Source organism: Oryx dammah, unplaced genomic scaffold, assembly GCF_014754425.2.
Source record: "Oryx dammah isolate SB20612 unplaced genomic scaffold, SCBI_Odam_1.1 HiC_scaffold_4, whole genome shotgun sequence".
NCBI classification, from domain to species: domain Eukaryota; kingdom Metazoa; phylum Chordata; class Mammalia; order Artiodactyla; family Bovidae; genus Oryx; species Oryx dammah.
Window position 1 is genome coordinate 68,258,312 of NW_024070188.1, and position 20,560 is coordinate 68,278,871.

At 39.8% G+C, this 20,560-nt stretch overlaps 1 protein-coding gene across 2 annotated transcripts in view; it reads left to right on the forward strand.

Moving 5' to 3' along the window:
• The window catches only part of PHACTR2 (phosphatase and actin regulator 2), a 146,516-nt gene that overhangs the window by 95,708 nt on the left and 30,248 nt on the right, over positions 1–20,560 (forward strand). For both annotated transcript variants that reach the window (XM_040238609.1, XM_040238607.1), the window contains 4 exons: positions 6,485–6,669; positions 8,235–8,391; positions 13,641–13,696; positions 18,726–18,787. In XM_040238609.1, coding sequence (XP_040094543.1) covers positions 6,485–6,669; positions 8,235–8,391; positions 13,641–13,696; positions 18,726–18,787 — 460 coding nt within the window. The remainder of the gene's footprint in view (positions 1–6,484; positions 6,670–8,234; positions 8,392–13,640; positions 13,697–18,725; positions 18,788–20,560) is intronic.

Genomic DNA, 20,560 nt, shown 5'->3' on the forward strand with positions numbered 1-20,560 from the left:
TGCTTCATCAATACTCAGCAGTCCTTTTTTCTTTTTCCTAAACAATTTCCTCCTCTTAGTGATTATTTTAGATCTTTACCACCAGTGTCCAGATTGCTCCACCCACTCCTGAAAACCATCTTCATTTCAACAAGTTGCTTAGCATTCTCCATCTCCAAGAAAATAAAGAGGATCAGAAAAGAACTCTTTTCCAACTCCTTTTCCTCCAACCTTAGAGTGACTGTCTTTCTTGCTTTCTCAATCCCCAGCCCAGTTTAAGTGGTATCCTTTCTGAAGCCTTTTGATATTCATCCAGACAAAATTGGCTATTACATATACTCTGACAGTGCTTTTTTTCCTCCCAACTATGAGGCAGAACTGGGCTTCCCTGGTGACTCAGTGGTAAAGAACCTGCCTTCCAGGAAGATCCCCTGGAAAAGGGCATGGCAACCCACTCCAGCATTCTTGCCTGGAGAATCCCACGGACAGAGGAGCCAGGTGGACTACAGTCTATAGGGTCACCCAGAGTCGGACACGACTGAAGTGACTTAGCATGTACACACGCCAGTGCAGGAGATGCAGGTTCGAGCCCTGGGTTGGGACGATCTCCTGGAGTAGAAAATGGCAACCTACTCCAGTATTCTGGCTTGGACAATGCCATATTTAGAGGAGCCTGGCAGGCTACAGTCCATGGGGTCACAATAGTCGGACATGACTTAGCAACTAAACACGAACAACAACGTGGGACAGAACTAACCACTGTGTCTTATTTACTTCTTATCTGCAGCAACCAGTACAAAATCTGGTATGACATAGGTATGACATCATCCAGTTTCCCAGAATTCATCGTAGGGTGCTCATTCTCCTCTGCTTTCCAGATCTAATCACTCACAAAGTCCTATAAATTTCCTGCTTAAAGATCAATAAGACAAGTTAGCTCTCCTGTCCCTTGAGTATGAGGAGAAGACTGTCAGAGTGTAGTAGATGTTATTGCCGATTCTGTCTGGGAAAGCCCTGGAGCTCTTAAATCCAGTCTCTTTCTTCTAAGAATAATATACAGATTCACTCTTTGTTTAATTTACTATTTCTCCTTCCAAAAAAAATCTTTGTCATGTTATACTTAAAAAAAAATCATACATTAATTAAATTGATTTGGATCAAGAGACTCAAGTATCAACTTTAATTATTTAATTGCTAGTAATATTGACCTTCATTTACTGAATACTTATTTGATGTCAGGAACTGCCAGTTATTTAATTCACATCCATTTCTCCTGAAGTATTTCTGTTTAATAGATGAAAAAATTGACACCAAAAAAGATAAGAGAGTTTGCCCAAGATCACCCAGGCAGGAAGTGACAGGATGCAAACCCAGAGCTGCACATCAAATTCAGTGCTCTGTTGTTCAGTAACTAAGTCATGTCCGACTCTTTGTGACCCCATGAACTGCAGCACATCAGGCTTCCCTGTCCTTCACTATCTCCCAGAGATTGTTCAAATTCATGTCCATTGAGCTGATGATGCCATCCAACTGTCTCTTCCTCTGTTGCCCGCTTCTCCTCCTACCCTCAATCTTTTGCAGAATCAGGGTCTTTTCCAGTGAGTCAGCTCTTCGCATCAGGTGGCCAAAGTACTGGAGCTTCAGCTTCAGCATCAGTCCTTCCAGTGAATACTCAGAGTTGATTTCTTTTAGTATTGACTGATTTGATCTCCTTGCTGTCCAAGGGACTCTCAGGAGTCTTCTCCAGCACCACAATTTGAAAGCATCGATTCTTTGGTGCTCAGCCTTCTTTATGGTCCAACTCTCACATCCATACATGACTATGGAATTTCATAAGTTTCCAAACCCTTGCTTCTACTTCTTTTGCAGGTTCTTTTGTGTTTGTTTCTATCATTTTGAGTACTATCATTCAAAAGAAAGCCAAGGGAAGATACATAAATGTTAATGTACGATTTTTTTTAATATTTTAATAAATGATACGAAAAAGAATATATTGAAATGAACGCTTATGCTGTCCTGAATACTTCCAGCCAAGAGCAGATGTCTTCATTTAATTATTAGTGTTTGCTAACATCAGCATCAATTCCAGTCTTCAGAACAGAACAGTCATTCGACTGTATATTTTTTGCTTGCCTTCTATGTGCCAGGCAATATATAAAGCACCAAAGATAAAAAAGTGGACAAGACATTATAATTAAGATTAGTTTTTACCTGGGCTTCCGTGGCAGTCCAGTGGTTAAGATCTGCCCTTCCATAACAGGGGCTGTGGGTTTGATCCCTAGTCAGGGAGCTAAGATCCTACATGCCATGTGCATGGCCAAAAAAAAAAAAAAGAGATTTAAAAAAAAAAAAAAACAAAAAAACAAGATTAGTTTTTACCAAAATAATTAGGGAAGAAGATTGAATACATGGATTCACTATTCAGTATATAAACAAACAGGATATAAAATATGAAATAATTCCTCAGATAGTCTCAAGCGCTGAGAAAGCCCATTTCCAAAGGTGACCTGATTCTGTCCAGCTCACTAGCAGAATCATTTTAGGAAGGGCACTATACAGTGCTAAGCTTCATGCTGGAGGCTTAATATCCGTCTTTAGCCTGAGTACATGGAGGATTGACAGACAAGAGAGGTGAGGATCTCTGCTCCATTTCCACTGGGACTGTGATCAGAGGGAGTGAGCTGAGAACATCATTAGACCACAAGGTATTTAGAATAGAGTTTCCTGTCAGTCAGGGTAACTATAATGCTTTCCTAGAAGAGGGCTTGGAGATTTTCTTCTCTGTACATTCTTCAAAATTAAAAATTTAAATTACAGTTCATCCCACAGGGACAGTTTGTGTTTGCTTTTGAGTTAATGAGCTTGGAATAAGTAGTCTCTCAAATTTCCTTCCAAATACTTTCTTCCGTTTTTAAGTGGAGATGTGAATTAGAATTTCTGGCTCTTCGTCTCTTTCTGTACTTAGAACTCTCCCTCAGTTATGTTTAGTCAACGAATGTATGAAAATTCTGTCATTTTATGAAGAGGCTTTTGTTGGGAATGCAAATGTGAACACTTTAAAGAAGACAAGTGGCCCTGTGTAAAAACACCTACTTTTATTCACATAGTGCAGACTAGTAATTATATGGTAGATTTCTGTTTGTTGGTAGGTTCTTTAGTAGTGTATAATTCTGGTGTAATGTAAAGCAGAAACTAATACATCCATTTGAAGCCCATATCCAAATGAGATTCAACTCTTTTATCCACAAACATTTATAGAGTTCACTGTATTTTACAGTGTGCCCAAGAAATGTAGGAGTAAAATAAGAGCCAAGTCATGAATTAAATGATAAAAAGTTAGAGTAAAATATTTAACATTAAATTAAATATAATATATAATATATCAACATAACATATTATTAGGTATGAATTAAAATATAACATCACATTTGATAGGTAGACTGTGAATCTTAATAACATAACATTTGATAGAGTTTTGAGTCTGGGTTGTAGACTGGACTTGCCACCTTGTTTGGGCAGCTCGTTCATGGCATTCTTGGGTTCCATGAACTATACATTACCTGCCATCCTTACACTATAGAACATAGGTCTCCCCTCCACACAGGCCCATGGCCTGTTAGGAACCAGGCCACACAGCAGGTGGTGAGCAGCAGGTGAAGCCAAAACCATCCCCCACTTCGATTCATAGAAAAACTGTCTTCTGTGAAACTGGTCCCTGGTGCCAAAAAAGTTGGGGACTGTTGCTGTAGAAAAATAGTTAAGTTGTCAATGTAGGCAGAAGTCTTTAAAAACTGCAAAGCAGTATAAAATGCAAATGACAAGATTAAAATAATAATCCATATCATGATAAATTAATGAACAGGAATATGAACAAATACTAGGACTCATTCCTGAGGTAGCTTTGTTCTGCTCCTCAGAATGTGTTAATAGTTGGCATATCTTTTTAATATGCTTCAGTCACCCACAGTGGCAGACTCTCCAAGCAAGAATGGCCTCCAGTGGCAGTACAATAGAAATCCAGACTGTGAAAGTTTTTCCACAAAATAAATCTTCTCGTATTTAAAGTGAGATTTCATACTTTGGAAGCAATGTGGTAGTTTCTCAGAAAATTAAACATAAGATTACTGTATGAGTCCACAATTCTACTTCTGTGTGTGTGTGCTTAGTCGATTTAGTTGTATCTGACTCTTTGCGACCCATGGACTGTAGCCTGCCAGGCTCCTCTTTCCACGGGATTGTCCAGGCAAGAATACTGGAGTGGGTTGCCGTGCCCTCCTGCAGAGGATCTTGCTGACTCAGGGCTCAAATTCATGTCTCTTGCACTGAAGGTGGATTCTTTATTGGCTAGTCACTGGAGAAGCCCTCTTCTGTGCATATAACCAAAAAATTTGAAAGCAGGTACTCAAACAGATATTTGTACACCAATGTCCATAGATGTGGGAAGATCCCCTGGAGTAGGTAATGGCAACCCACTCCAGTATTTTTGCCTGGAAAATCCCATGGACAGAGGAGCCTGGTGGGCTACAGTCCATGGGCTTGCAAAGAGTCAGACATGACTAAGCGCCTGAGCACACACACACATCCATAGCTGCGTCATTCGCAACAACCAGAAGGTAGAAACACCCCACATGTCCATCGAATGATGAACTGATAAACAAAATGTAACATATACATACAGTGAAACACTAAGCAGCTTTGAAAAGGACGGAAATCCTGACACATGCTACTACATGCAGGAACTTCTAAAACATCCAAAGTGAGTATAAGTCAGACACAAAAGGACAAGTGTTGCATAATTTCACGTAAAGAAGCACCAAAGACAGTCAGATTTATAGAGACAGAGGTAAAATGGTGGTTGCCATGAGTTAAGGGAGGAGGAATGGACACTTACTGTTTAATGGGTACAGAGTTTGAGTTTGGGAAGATGAAAAACTCTGGAGATGGATGTTGGTGACAGTTGCACAACAGTATAAATACACTTAATGCCACTGAACTAAACACTTCAAAATGGTTAAAATGGTAAGTTTTATGCTTTATGTATTTTATGCAATTAAAGAGGAAATTTCGTATTTCCTCACTTGAAAATAAGAATTTTTGGCTGTTGGATTTTCCTAATAAGTTTAAAATTGACTATTTCAGGCTTATCAACCACAAAGTAGAATTTTCAATACCTTAGAGTCTGACAAAGGTTACCTGTTTTTATCATTCAAACAACTATTTTAAAAAAATTTTTGCAGTGTGAACCACAAGCACATGTTTTGCACTAAATGGTCGTTCAGAAGTGTGACATCCAAATTTGGATTCTTTTTATATCAGAAAGCAGTGTGGGGAGCTTCTGTATCTTAAAATGAAGATTGCATTGTTTCTGATGTGATATGTTTTGATGTAAAGTATTTTTAAAATTCTAGTCTGTGAAATTGGCAAGCTTTGTATATTTATAGTAACTTTAAGTCAGAAACTTTTATCAAGCTAAATAATAGAAAGTCATTGCATCCTTACATATCATCTTTCTTCTAGAGAGGCCACTTGGCTTTCACATTTTCCATCTTGTATTGTTAATATAATCATCAATTCAATTCAGCTACTCAGTCATGTCTGACTCTTTGCAACCCCATGTATCGCAGCACACCAGGCCTCCCCGTCCATCACCAACCCCCGGAGTTTACCCAAACCCATGTCCATCGAGTCGGTGATGCCATCCAGCCATCTCATCCTCTGTCATCCCCTTCTCCTCCTGCCCCCAATCCTTCCCAGCATCTTATGGTAATGTTAATATCATATAATATGACAGGCAGTTTTATAAATGGAGAAATTGAAGCACAAAGAAGATATATAGTTTTTGACAGTACACTGGCTGTGATGAAAAAAAATAGGATTAATTCACATAGCAGTTGAAGAAGCTGTACGTTTCTGTGGCAGGAGCCTTCTAAGTGCTGGGCTGTAAAACAAGATGAGGCCTCCTTGTCAAGGAACTTTGCAGGGTTGGGGAGGCAGACTGAGATGCATGTGCTAAGTGTGCCAGTGGGTGGGCGTCAGGTCACCGTGGGAGCAGGGAGAGGGAGGCAAGGTTGATGGGCAGTGAAAGATTCCTCGGGGAGTTGAGTCTCTAACCTAGACCAGGAAGGATAAGTCAGAGTTACAGACTCAAGAAAAACTACAAAGTCAAATATCCAAGCGCTTCTGGCTCGTTGTTCTTTCCACTGAACCTCCCTAAGGCTAGGGAAAAATACATTTTCAAAATACAGTTTTCCAGTATTCACATACTAAATGTATTGGTCACTACCTGGTCAATCCTTTTCATTTGCCAGATGAGACTAAAACCTTGAGAATTAAGGAAGGCAGTACTGTTGCCCTGTTTCAGCGACTTTAGCTGGCTGGTGTCTGCTTTCTCCTTTCACAGCCCAAAGGATGCTTATGAAACTAGAGCTCTGTCTCCTGTGTTGGCATCTTGCTCGAGGGTTGCTCTGAGCTTCACACCACCCCCATGTGTCTGTGCCTTTCATAGCTTCACCACCAAAGACGAGCTGGGGAAGGCAGCGCCTCGGCTCCTGACTCCTGGGCTGATGGGAGAATCTTCAGAGGACGAAGGCCAAAGGGAATACCAGGCCAACGATTCCGACTCTGACGGACCTATCTTGTACACCGATGACGACGACGATGAAGATGAGGACGAGGACGGCAGTGGAGAAAGTAAGACTTTTCAAGAGGGAGGGAGGGAGGGAGGGAAGTCCACGGTGGCCAGAAGCAGGTGCATTCCGAAAAAACAAAAGCATCGTCAGGAACCAGACACCTGATGCTTTCTTTGCCCTCATCTGCCCTTCTCAGATTAGAAATGTGTATCTTCCGAAGTTTAAGTGTAGATGACAGACCTTTCTGAAAGATGATTCCACAGGGCAGAGGGGTGAGGGAGACAGTCTATGAGGCCAGTATGCCTATTTGAACTTGTCTAAAAAGTCAGACGACAGAGGCCTTTCTCAGGTTGGTCAGAGATGACCCTTCTACCCTGGGACCTTTCTTGAATAATGAGCATCAACGGGGATTCGCTGGATTACGCGTGGGAGGTGTTTGAAAATTTCACTCACTTTTATACTGTGGTTTAAAATGAGAAATGAGTCAAGAATGACTAATACCTTTTAAGAACTAAAAGCAGTCACTCAGTCATAATAATAAAATGGTATGCTTTCTAAGAAGGAATGATAGTAAAGTAGATAAGGCCGACCATGTACATATAACGTAGGCAACTGGAAGGATGCTATTCTTTAAAAAAGCTTCTGAGAAGGATGACTTGGGAGGGATTCGCTATGGAATTTACAGTTTTTGAAAAGTTATTAATATTTTCATGATTAAATAGCAGTTTGTCAAATTCCTTCTAGTTTGTACTGAACAACAATAAAATCAAGCAACAGCAAAAATCATTGTCATCCTTTGGTGTTTACTATCCTCTGAGATATCAGGGATTCTTGGGTAATTTAGGATTAAAACATTGGTATGGAAGATAGGGGCCTGCCAGGTGGCACTAGTGGTAGAGAACCCGCCTGCCAATGAAGGAGACAGAAGAGACACAGGTTCAATCCCTGAGTCGGGAAGATCAGGGAAATGCCAGCCCGCTCCAGCATTCTTGCCTGGGGAATCCCATGGACAGAGGAAGCCTGGCAGGCTACAATCCATGGGTTCACAAAGAGTCAGAGACAACTAAAGTGAATTAGCACACGTGTGTCCATCAGAGATAGACTTCTTTTGGTGTGGTTTTCTGAGTGAAAGCAGGAAAAGAGAAGACAAAGATTTACTATGCAAAATAAGCAAGGAGGCTAGGTTTTTAAGACTTGAAAAAGAAAAGAAAAGGGTATTATGCATTCAGTGATTTCCATGATATGCTGTCTCAGCAGAATAAACTTCAGATACCACTGTCTGGTTCCATGGACAGAGGTGCCTGGTAGGCTGCAGTCCATGGGATCCAAAGCGTCAGACACGACTGAGCCACTTCATCCATCATCACTGTCCAAATGATGAGGTGATAGTAGCAGGTTTTTCCAGAGTTTCCCAACTTTTTTCAGAACATTAAAAAAAAAAACAGTTTTTCAGCATGAATTGCATCTAACGCAAAACTTTTTTTTACTTTAGGTTAATTGAAATTCTGCTCTTGCATGTGGATAAAGAATTTGGTCTGGCTCTGTTTAAAAATACTCTGCCATGTGTAACCTGAGGGCCACTTGTTAAAAGCCTTTCTCTGCGCTTCTGCCTTTTCTAATCCTCAGGTGCTTTGGCAAGCAAGATACGACGAAGGGACACTCTTGCTATCAAACTTGGCAACAGACCGTCTAAGAAGGAATTAGAGGACAAAAACATCTTGCAGTGCACATCTGAAGAAGAGAGGCAGGAAATCCGACAGCAGATTGGAACCAAGCTCGTCAGGTAATTGCTGACGTTTGGGAAGAGCTCTGATGAGTTCTTACTTTTCCCTCTCTTGCAATTCCCTGCCTGACTGAGATCACTGTGAATTCCTCCTGGAAGGGCATACTTGGCCTCTCTGATCTTTTAAAGTTGGTCTTCAGTGGTAGATAACTTAATGAGCCTGGCTTAAAAAAAATACTGTTTTTTATTTTTTAATTTTTTGGCCATGCCCTGTAACATATGGGATCTTAGTTCCCCAACCAGGGATCAAACCCATGCCTCTGCAGTGGAAGCTTGAGGTCTTAACCACTGAACCACTGAGGAAGTGCAAGGCACCTGCTTATTGGTCCAGCTAGCCAGTTGGCTTTGAGGTTGCCAAAGCCTGATCCAAGTAGGGATAGGGTCTTTCTATAAAGGACCAGTTAGTAAATATTTTAGGCTTTGTTGGCCAGACAGTCCCTGCTGCAGCTGTTGGACTGTGCTGTTGTAGCATGGAAGCAGCCATAAGCAACACAGAAATGGATGAGTGTGGCTACATTCCAAGAAAACGTTCTTCACCAAAACAGGCAACAGGCCACGTTTGACCTGCCACCCACAGTTTGCCCAGCCACCCATAGTTTGCTCATCTCCTGGTCTGATTCATGGACTCCCTAACATTGCTGTGATTGCCTCAAGGTTCTGCCCTGGGGGCTGTGAGACGATAGAAATATTAGTTAGTGTCAGTGGCCAATTACATCCAAGTCAGGGAACCATAGCCCCTTAATGAAAACTTCCCACTTTTTACTCCAAATAAATGGTCTCTGACTGTACTTCCTGCTTTTAGCCATTGTAGGATGTCTACTTTGCCACTTGTGTCTTCGGGAGCCCATGTAATTGGCAGGGTTTTTTTTTAATTATTATTTTTATTGGAGTTATTTATTTTATAATTGCTTTGCAACGTTGTGTTAGTTTCTGCTGTACAACAAAGTGAATCAGCCATGTGAATACATATATCCTTGCCCTCTTGGACCTCCTTTCCACCCCATTCCCCCCATCCCACCCCTCTAGGTCATCACAGCATCAAGCTGAGTTCCCTGTGCTGTACAGCAGCTTCCCCTAGCTATTTTACACATATTAGTGTATATATCCTAATCTCCCAGTTCGCCCCACCCTCCCCTTCTCCTCCTGTGCCCACATGTCTGTTCTCTACGTCTGCATCTCTATTCTTGCCCTGGAAATAGGTTCATCCATATTGTTTTTCCAGATGCCATGTATATTCATAACTGGCAATTTTAATAGCAGTGAGTGCTGAAGCTCTCCTTTTTATTATCAATATAAGCTTATTTAAGTATTATTTTGCTACCTTCCCTCACGCTGCATTAAAAAACAGGTTGCATCAATTAGGGAGAAGAGAACAGTCTGAACCACCAGAACAAGATTTGGAGGTGGGAGAGAAGTCCTCCCCTTGCTTGAGCGTGGGAGATTTCTATGACTGTGATGTACCTGCAGAGTTGGCCATGAAGGTTCCAGAAGCCATTATCTGTTTTACAGATTGGGGCCAAGCCCAGCGCTTATGCTGGTAAAATAAATGGTACACTGAAGCCATGGATCCTAGTGAGCACTTAATACAATTAAGTATTTTTCATTAAGTTAAATTATTATGTATCCCTTAAATTGGTAAAACACTTTTAAACATTAAACCCAATGTCAGCAACTTTATGAAAAAATAGACATGTCTACATTGCTCTAGTTCAGTGTTTCTGAAGAGCGACTTGATATGAGAAAATAATTCTAAAGCAGTATTTCTTTACATGATAATACTATCTGGAAGGTTTTATAGAAGAAGGAAATAATCCAACCAGGGGGAGAAAAAAAAACCCACTATATTTTACAAAGATATTTATTTCAAGGGTATTTATAGCAGTGACAAATTAAAACAGACCCCAAACACTCCAAGACAGGGACTGATGAAGAACATTTTGAGAAGTTGACACCATGAAACAACCATGTTGTTGCTGTTCAGTGGCCCAGTGGTGTCCAACTCTTTTTGACCCCGTGGACTGCAGCACACAGCCCTCCCTGTCCCCATCATCTCCCGAAGGCTGCCCAAGTTCATGCCCATTGCATCAGTGATGCCATCCAGCCATCTCATACTCTGACACCCTCTTTTCCTTCCGCCCTCAATGTTTCCCAGCATCAGTGACTTTTCCAGTGAGTTGACTGTTTGCATCAGATGACCAAAATACTGGAGCTTCAGCTTCAGCATCAGTCCTTCCAAAGCGTATTCAGGGTTGATTTCCCTTAAGATTGACTGGTTTGATTTCCTTGCTGTCCAAGGGACTTTCAGGATCTTCTCCAGCACCACAGTTCTAAGGCATCAATTCTTTGGCATTCTGCCTTCTTTATGGTCCAACTCTCACAACCATATGTGACCACTGGGAAGACTGCAGCCTTCACTATATGGACCTTTGCTGGCAGAGTAATGTCTCTGCTTTTCAATGCACTGTCTAGGTTTGTCATAGCTTTCCTGCCAAAAAGTGATCGTCTTCTGATTTCATGGCTGCTGTTACTGTATGCAGTGATTATTATCTTTACGTTGATAAGTTCTTTAATGTTTAATTTAATAGATGTATAATTTATGTGGGGCTTCTCTGATAGCTCAGTTAGTAATGAATCTGCCTGCAATGCAGGAGACCCTGGTTCGATTCTTGGGTCGGGAAGATCCCCTGGAGAAGGGACAGGTGACCCACTCTAGTGTTCAGTATTCTTGGCCTTCCCTTGTGGCTCAGCTGGTAAGGACTCTGTCTGCAATGTGGGAGACCTGGGTTCGATCCCTGGGTTAGGAAGATACCCTGGAGAAGGGAAAGGCTACCCATTCCAGTATTCTGGCCTTGAGAATTCTGTGGACTATTGCAAAGAGTCAGACACTACTGAGTGACTTTCACTTTTGGGGGGGCTTCCCTAGTAGCTCAATTGGTAAAGAATCTGCCTGCAATTCAGGAGACCTGGGTTTGATTCATGGGTTGGGACGATCCTCTGAAGAAGGAAATGGCAACCCACTCTAATACTCTTGCCTGGAGAATTCTATGGACAGAGGAGCCTGGTGAGCTATGGTCCATGGGATCACAAAAGGTCAGACACGACTGTGTGACTAGCTTTCACTTTTTCACTTTCATAATTTATTTAGAACCATTGTAGAGGGATAAAGAACCAGGAGCCTTTAATAATTTATGAGATTTCAGTAGGCGAAGAAGGAGAGAAGGGCATTCTAGATAAAGAAAGTCCATAAGCAAGAGAAGAACAGTGTCTTTGGGGGACAGTATAGTACAGATATGTAATATAGGATACATGAATGGCACAAAATTTGGCTGGCATACATTTTCACTGGGGCTTCCTGTGGGCTCACATATTAAATGAATTTCAGGATAGCTCTGCTGCTGCTGCTAAGTCACTTCAGTCGTGTCCAACTCTGTGTGACCCCATAGACGGCAGCCCACCAGGCTCCCCCGTCCCTGGGATTCTCCAGGCAAGAACACTGGAGTGGGTTGCCATTTCCTTCTCCAATGCATGAAAGGGAAAAGTGAAAGTGAATTCGCTCAGTTGTGTCCGACTCTTCGTGACCCCATGGACCACAGCCTACCAGGCTCCTCTGTCCATGGGATTTTCCAGGCAAGAGTACTGGAGTAGGGTGCCATCGCCTTCTCTGTCAGGATAGCTCTAATGAAGATTAAATGTTAGACTTTTTAATGAGTTATTCAAGATAGCATTGATTTTAATTCTTCATACCATTTCTATACAGCCATAAACAGAGTTGACAGTATCTTGTACTAAGATTGCCTTTCATGTATAGTAGTTTAATTTGCACAAATTCAGTCTACATCCAGAGGAAGTTTTTGTCAGTGATTAACAACAAATTAATAATGTAAGCAAGACCAAGACCAAGGGTTATTAGGACATTGAGCTCTTATGTATAAATGGTTAGGTACTAATCCCAACTGAGCCTGGCTTTTCTCAAAGGTAGATGGAAAGGGCTTATGTAGCCCGAGATAACTTTATATGTATTGTAAAATTATTTGAGATCCCAAAGCAGTGTTTTCCTGAAAACACTGTACAATAGAGATTGATCGTCTCATGAGTTGTTATGATCCCTTGAGCAGCAGCCTTTTCTTAGATTCTAATGATTTGTAATGTTAATTAGGGTACAGGCTAACCTGATCTGAAAGAAACTGTTAGTTGCCCATTCACGTCTGATTCTTTGCGACTCTATGGACTGTAGCCTGCCAGGCTCCTCTGTCCATGGGATTTCCCTGGCAAAAACATTGGAGTGGGTAGCCATTTCCTTCTCCAGGGTATCTTCCTGACCAAGGACTGAACCCGAGTCTCCTGCACTGTAGGCAGATTTTCTACCATCTGAACCACCAAGGAAGCCCCTTAACAGAGATCAAAACATGCTGTGGTCCAAGCAAGGCACTTTGACGTGTTTGTTTCTTTTTGACATCGCAGTGTAGAGAGAGGCGGGCTGTCCAGGGTGGGTGAGGTATGCAGCTTCTGGCAGTCAGACTGGTTCCCAGGTTCCTTCCATCTTGTTGCTCTTTGGTCTCCATGATATCCCCATCTGTATAATCCGAGCTGGCCCACATGACCATGTTCAAGTTCTGGCCTGTGAAAGAAGGAAAGAGAGAGAAGGGAATACACTCCCAGTCATTTTAAGGGTAAAAAGCAGACGTTACAAACACCACTTCTGCTCACATCCCAAATCACAAGAACTCAGTCACGTGACTGTACCTTGCCACTGGGGAGGCAGAAATTTATAGTTGTGTGTTTAGCTAAAACTCTGGGAGTTCTGCTTCCAGACAAAAGAAGGGAGGATGTGTAGTTAGCAGTCTTAGCCACAGTCTCCAGTCTCCAAACTAATGGAAAGGAAGCTTTTATTTTGTACACTTAAAAATGGATTTTTGTGAAACATTGCTGGTGATCCAGTGGTAAAAAATCTGCCTTGCAGTGAAGGGACTTGGGTTCAATTCTTGGTCAGGGAACTAAGATCCCACATGCTATGGAGCAGCTAAGCCTGCACACCACAGCAAAAAAAAAAAAATCCCCCATGACTAAATTAACATCCCATGTGCCACAACTAAGAGCTGACACAGTCAATCAAATAAATAAATAATTTTTAAATGGATTTTTGTTTCTCAAAACATGAAAAAATGCAGCTTTGCTTGTTGCTTTATTTTGCATCTCCCACTAAGGGGACCTTGTTTGTAACCTGCCATGTATCTGTTTTGTCATCATAGGAGACTTAGCCAGAGGCCCACCACTGAAGAATTAGAACAGAGAAATATCCTGAAGCGTGAGTATCATGTACTACACAGTGAATTCCTTGGGTAACCATGAACAAGCTCCCTCTAGAGACGATCCATTTATCAACAGGGAACCTTAATATATTTATTCACAAATGATTGAAATGACCCATTTAGATCCCATTTTAATACAATTATTTATTTGTCACGTTAAAAATAATTTCTTGAAGTATGAATTTAATTTTATGGCTTGAAGCCTGATATCCCCCACAGCAGTTGTGGTTGTGACATTTGTTTTTAAAAAGCATGAAATATATTCCATGTATTCTTTCACCTAGATACTAAATAGAAGAAAATGCTTTAGTGTGCTTGCAACTAAATGTCAAAGAAAAGGCCTAAGGATCCACAAGGAAATAAATCAAACATTCCTATATTATTATTAATAATACAGTCTGTTGCCAGGTTTAACAAATGACTCCATTTAAAACAGGATTTTGGGAAAAGGAATTTTTCAATCCATCTCATTTTCCTTTGTTATGATAACACTTATTTCCCTCCTGAGTTATTTATAATTTCTCAGCTCCTAAGGAGTTCTCCATTCATTTTCCTACTTCATTTTCCCATTCTCTTTCCCCCTTTATTTTCTTTGACTTCACTTTTTACTCATCGGTCTGGTCGTATTTACGTTACTGGAGTTCATATGTTGAAGCTATAAAATGAATAGAAGCAGCTTGTCCTGCTGTAGTGGATCGATGTGGTTACTAACCACAGTGAGTTAAGTAATGGATATTTTTAAATTGAGCCTAGCTGTAGTTTTATATATTATTAGCCCAGTTTCAAAAGAGCTTTTTATTGTATGAAATATCAAAGAGTAGGGCTGGGAAGAACTCCAGAGAGTACTGTAATAGTAATGAGTCGCCAGTGTGTGGGAAATCTTTTTCAACCAGGCTTTTAGAGTCAAGGTGGCCTGTCTGGATGATCCCCATTCTCCAAGTGAGTTGTTTTCTTTCCCAAAGGAAAAGAAAGATTTTTTTAACAGCATATGTATTCTACAGTTGCTTTTGCTAAGAAAACCCAACTATGAAGACTGTCTATGAGATTCTTTCCTTGGGAAGGTTTCTTGCTGGCTGTGAGCATAACTGAAATGGAACCCAAGGACTTAAGTGACCATCAGTGTGTAGAGGAGCCAGTTTGGAGATGGAAAAAGTGACGGCTAGATAAGAGAAAAAAAAAATTGTGTTTAGCTTTCTGAGGAAGAAGAATGAAAGCAACGTCTAATTTTGACAAAAAACCTAAACCAAAAAGATTCATGGCTTTTGATAATAGGTTCCTGGGAAATACTGGTGGAATTAAATTGTAGATAAGCTCAAATGTAGTCCATAAGCTCCTGAAACACAGAGTGTGTCTTATTGGCTGCCTGATGCAATACCTAGAAAAAAAGAAAGAGTGAATTCTGGGTAATTCTTTCCTGCTCCTGGGAGACAGACTGTGCCAAACCACATTGGTGTTTGGTTATTTGAGGAACTGTTTCATAGATCTAGAAATTTATCACACATTGATCTTAAGTGCTGTCTTGGCGTTTATACTGCATTTTCCTGGAGGTTCAGGAAAGAGTGAAACGCCAAAGTCAACTTCAGATTTGACTCCAGCCCCCTTTTTTTAAACTTCTTTCTTAGTTTGTCTGTGCATGCTTATTCTGGAAACAAAAGACACGTTTCCAGTCTATAGAGGCTGATAAATGGCTTATGATCTCCTGGCACAATATTGTGTGGCCAAGGGAAGCAGAAAAGAGAACTGGTGGAGGTGGCCCAGAACATTCTTCTGAGCGGTCCCAGGGAACCAGATGGCTTCGTTTTCCCATTCTCTTTCCTCCTCTACTTTCCTTGACTTTACTTTTTACTCATCAGTTGGGTCATATTTATGTTCTTCCATGCAGATTACTCTTGTTTGTTTCATCTCCAGCTTTTTGTTCAAGAGAAATATGACTATTTGAAGAAGAAGTGTGTGTGTGTGGTGTGATTTTTAAGGATACATACTTAACTGGGTCATCCTTTCTTGACAGATTAGGGAACTAATTCACAGCATAAAACATTCAACAGTTCTCAAATCCAAGCCTGTCACTAGATTCATAAACATGAATCAAATGGCACACAATACTCATGGCTTTAATCAGAGACCACAGGACAAATTTTATTTCTTAGTATCATTCCCAGCATCACACCTAACTTGATCTCTTTCTTATTTTAGTGCATCTAGGTGTTTTTTAAATATATATATATATATTTAAGTTAGACTTTAATACTAGTTTCTTAATATTGTTAAAATAGAAAACAATTTTTGGTGCTTGAAAGGTCAGCTTTTGCTTATCAGGAAAAGAGATGTTCATGGGACACCTTTGACAGGGTAGGGATAAAATATTCAGATCTTCTTATACTATTTAGTTATGACTATAATTCCAGCTCAATCTTCCATAGAAAAAACATGTGTTAAGTCATTGAGTTCTACATGTGTTTTTCCCTGGCATTTTGTTATGAAATTTTTTAAGCATACAGAAAAGTTGAAACAATTTTACAGTAATATCCATGTATCTACTATCTATATTCTACCATTAACATCTTACTTTGTCACACATCTGTCCATCTATGAAGTCATTTTGGTTTTGGATGCATATCAAAGTAGGTTTATTACTGCATTCTTATTTATTAACAGAACCCATAGAGAAACATAAAACAGCACAAAGTGAAAACAATCTCACAAAAAATGTTTAGCTTTTTTTGAACCCATCTTGTCTGGGTTGGTGAAGAGTATCATCTCTCCAGTTGCTGGCACTTTGCTGCTTCTCTGTTTCTCCTCTTAGCTCATCTGAGGTTCTGGGCAGCACTTGGAGGGCAGGTTTCCTGCAGTGTACACTGATGTTCAACTGCGTGTATTGTTTGTGGGTTCACGGCAAGTGCTTCCTGTGGCTGTTCTGATATCTGCCCCTTTCTACTCTGATGAGCTACTGAGGGCAAGATTTGTCAGTGACCCAGCAGCTTCCTTCATGAGCATTCTTCCAGTCTGTTTAATGTGACATGTTTACATCCTACTTTATAATTAACCCTCTGATAATTTTTTTTTTAAGTTCTAGAAACTTGGTGAATTTTTTCAAACTAAGCTTAAGGTTTAATTTTGACTCTTGGTAAAATATTTAACAATGACTATTTAACACATTCAGAGGAAGAATCACATTAGGCTTCTTCCACATCTCACCCTCTTCCTCTAATTTCTTTCAAAACATAATTTCAAAAATGGAAAATGTAAGGAAGTCAGTTCCTGATGTTAGAGAGCAATTCCCAACTGGTATATAAAGTCCTGTGTATTTAACTAACTACAGTTGGCCCTTCTTTTTTAAAAATATCACTGGCTGACACCTAGATGTGCAGTGTGCTTCACAGAGCAAAATTAGGTAATAGTCTCTTCAAGGAAATGAAATTTCATATATTTAATGAAAATTGGGGCATTTGTTAGCTCTGAGTCATATTAGATGATGAGTATTTTGTCTTTGAAAAGTACTTTTGAAAATTGTAGCATAATCATTGTGTAGGAAGAATGACTAAAAATGTTTTAATGATTATGTTTTTTTTCTTAAAATCATCAAATGCCTAACCTTGTAAAGTCCTTGTTTGGATCACGTGAACCACAAGTTTGGTGTTTGTCTGTTACAAGTAATTTATAACCCACATGCCTTATCCAACTCATATAAAGTATTTGACCCTAAGGATGTATTTTAAGGCTATCAAAGGATATATATTTTGTGAAGCAATTAGAAAAATCTACAGTATTTTCAGAAGAAATCTGAATTATAATCAAATTTTATTTGGCTCTCTCAGACACTTAATGAAAACATACTAACTAGTCATTTCTTGTCTTACAAGGTGATTTCAGTTTATGTCCACTCTCTGTCTAAACAACCAGACAGATTGTCCTCTTTCTTATGAATTAAAACTAGCATTTCAGAAGAATGTCAAAACTTTTCCCTGTCCAGATAAGGAAAATTAATAGAGAATTTAGCATGCTTAGCAAGCAAATACAAATGTTGCAATATTGAATACTGATATTATATTCACAGTAAAAGCAGTCTTAACAGTAAGAAGTCTATTTGATTTTTAAAATTGTAGAGGAGACTTTTTCAGCTCTTTGGTTGAGCCTTTATACTAAGTGTGACTTTCCTTCAGTAGAATTCATTATGGCACTTTCTAAAAGATAATCTTTCATAAGCATTGGTATCCGAGAATCTGTGCTCACTTACCAAACAAATACTGAGCTACAGGAAGCAACCAAGAGAAGTTCATCAAGTAGCAAGCATTAAATCCTGAGCAGTGTTTATTTCTTTTAAAGTTCTGGACATTTTTTTCTTAATCCCATCTGTTGGACAGCATTCATTTGAGTTGGCCATTAAATTGTACTACTTGGTGAAGCACTGGATAAAGAGAAGACTTTGGAAAGTTAGAGTCACAAGAAAATAAATCATCCACATCAACCAAACACCATAACCCCATTCAGAACATTCTGGTTTGAAAGCAAAATCCAAAGAAATGATTACATTCTGCTTCTATGGAAATCAAAGCAAAAAAATCAAGTATTTTGCTTGGATTTGAATGGAAATCAGCAACTCAGACATGCATCAGATGGTTTTAATTTATTCTTTTGATGTGATTCAGATTTTCACATGAAGGCTAGATCCAGTAATAAGTTTTTATCTGAATTCAGATAGATTGTTCTATGAGATGATCAGCAGTGAGAGACTTTCACCAGAGTATGGGCATTCTTGGGTTTTTTTCAGAAGAAAACAAGAAATCAGGAGGCAGAAGTTTTACTGTTAGTAAATAAACCAATGCTGTAAGGAAAAAAATAATATATCTATAAATTAATGATCAATCTTTCTGCAGAATCTTAAACAGCCTTTTAAAGATGTTGGTGGAGTGTTTGATCAATGTGAAGTCAAATACCTGGCCTGATCTACTTTTCTGATTATGTAATCTTTTATAGTAACTAAATGTTCATGCCTTTCCTCCCCTCCCCCACCCAATTAATAAACAGAAAAAAATGAAGAAGAAGAGCAAGAAGCAAAAATGGAACTTAAACGCAGACTCAGCAGAAAGGTAATGAAACTATGACTGTTAATGAGCATGTGTATTTTGAGATATACTTCATTTTTAAAATGTAGATCAGTGCTCTACATGTAAATCTGATATTTAGGAATATTCCTATTAACCTACTAACCATAAACATTCCTATTAACCTGCTAACTAATCACAGACATTAAAATAAATGTAATGCTTATAATGTAAATTATGTTTATATTAATAATTGCATAATATGCTAATTTTGAAAAGTTGACAATCAAAAGTTCTAAATTACATTTGCCAATTATGACAATAGCATAATCTGTGTGAAAAAATTTAAACACCACAAGAAACAGAAAAGACTGGAAAATCATGCAAATATCTCCCATTCATAATAGCCATTATTAACATTTCAGTCTATAGTTTTAAAAAATGCTCACACTTTCCACATGGTCTTTGAAATACTGAATAAATATTTGGTTATTACTGAAGATTCTGAACTGAGTGAGTAATTTATAAAGTGAACTTAATCATCCAGCTTGCCTGCTGCAGTGCTACCCAAGTTGACAAATGGTTTCGCTCCAAAACTCAGTCAGTTGTTTCTACTGATTTATGAAAATAAAAATCTGATACTAAGGCCATAGCTTTTTTCTTTAAGTATTAAAATAGGAATAGTCTTCAGAAAAATTAAGCACTATCAGAGTTTTCATTTATTATAAACACCTTATTCAGACGTTCTTTAGATAAACCTTTCACACCTGAATAAGGCAGGAAGAGTAAAATATGACATCTGCAGCAAAGTATGTGACCTGACCCACATTTAATCTGGGCTGGCTGTGGAGTTCACAGCAAAAGCATTCACAGGCAGGTAGAAGAAGCACTCCATTCCCATTGGAAGGGTGGAGACTGTATTTTGAGAGGTTTTGGTTTTGATTTTTAGGGCAAAAGATCCTTAATTCATCTCTTTTTTCCCTCAAAGAGCCTAAACATCAAATAATCAAGCTGAGAAAGATGCTGTAAGCCATTCTAGAGATGGCTCTTCTAGCAATTCATGGCCATTAAGTTACCAGCTCCTTTGGAAGGAGGGTATGGCAGCCCACTCCAATATTCTTGCCTGGAGAATTCCAGGGACAGAGGAGCCTGGAGGGCTACAGTCCATAGGGTCACAAAGAGTCAGACACGCTAAGGCAACTTAGTGCACATGTTACCAACCACAGATGAGCAATAGCCCCTCTCTCTTGCTCAGTCCACTCCTGTCATACATATGATCTTTTCTCAATCCGTTTGGGGGTTTCCAGGAGACAACAGAGCTGCCCTACCTCCAATTGCCTGTACTGCACAGAGTTCCCTCCTACAGGTGCAAAACATTCCATAGACCTAATAGCCACCCTGGGACTGGCACAGCCCTGAAGGACAAGACTGGATGGAGAATTTCTAACCTGTGTGGCCATTGGTTACTTTCCGTTTGGGAAGTCACCAGAGGCAAGGGTTTCTCTACTTCCTCAACCGTATCCATCCTGGAAAGGCAGTAAAAAGCTGCTGCTAAGTCACTTCAGTTGTGTCCAACTCTGTGCGACCAAATAGATGGCAGCCCACCAGGCTCCTCTGTCCCTGGGATTCTCCAGGCAAGAATACTGGAGTGGGTTGCCATTTCCTTCTCCAATATATTTATATAGGACAGTAACTGAGACAATAACTAAACCACTTAGATTGTTCCTTCCTTTGTCCATCACATACCAGGGCTTTATGAATATAGAAGGAGCCAAGTTGCCATATCCCAGGTCAAATGGGTTCAGGGTGTAGACCCAG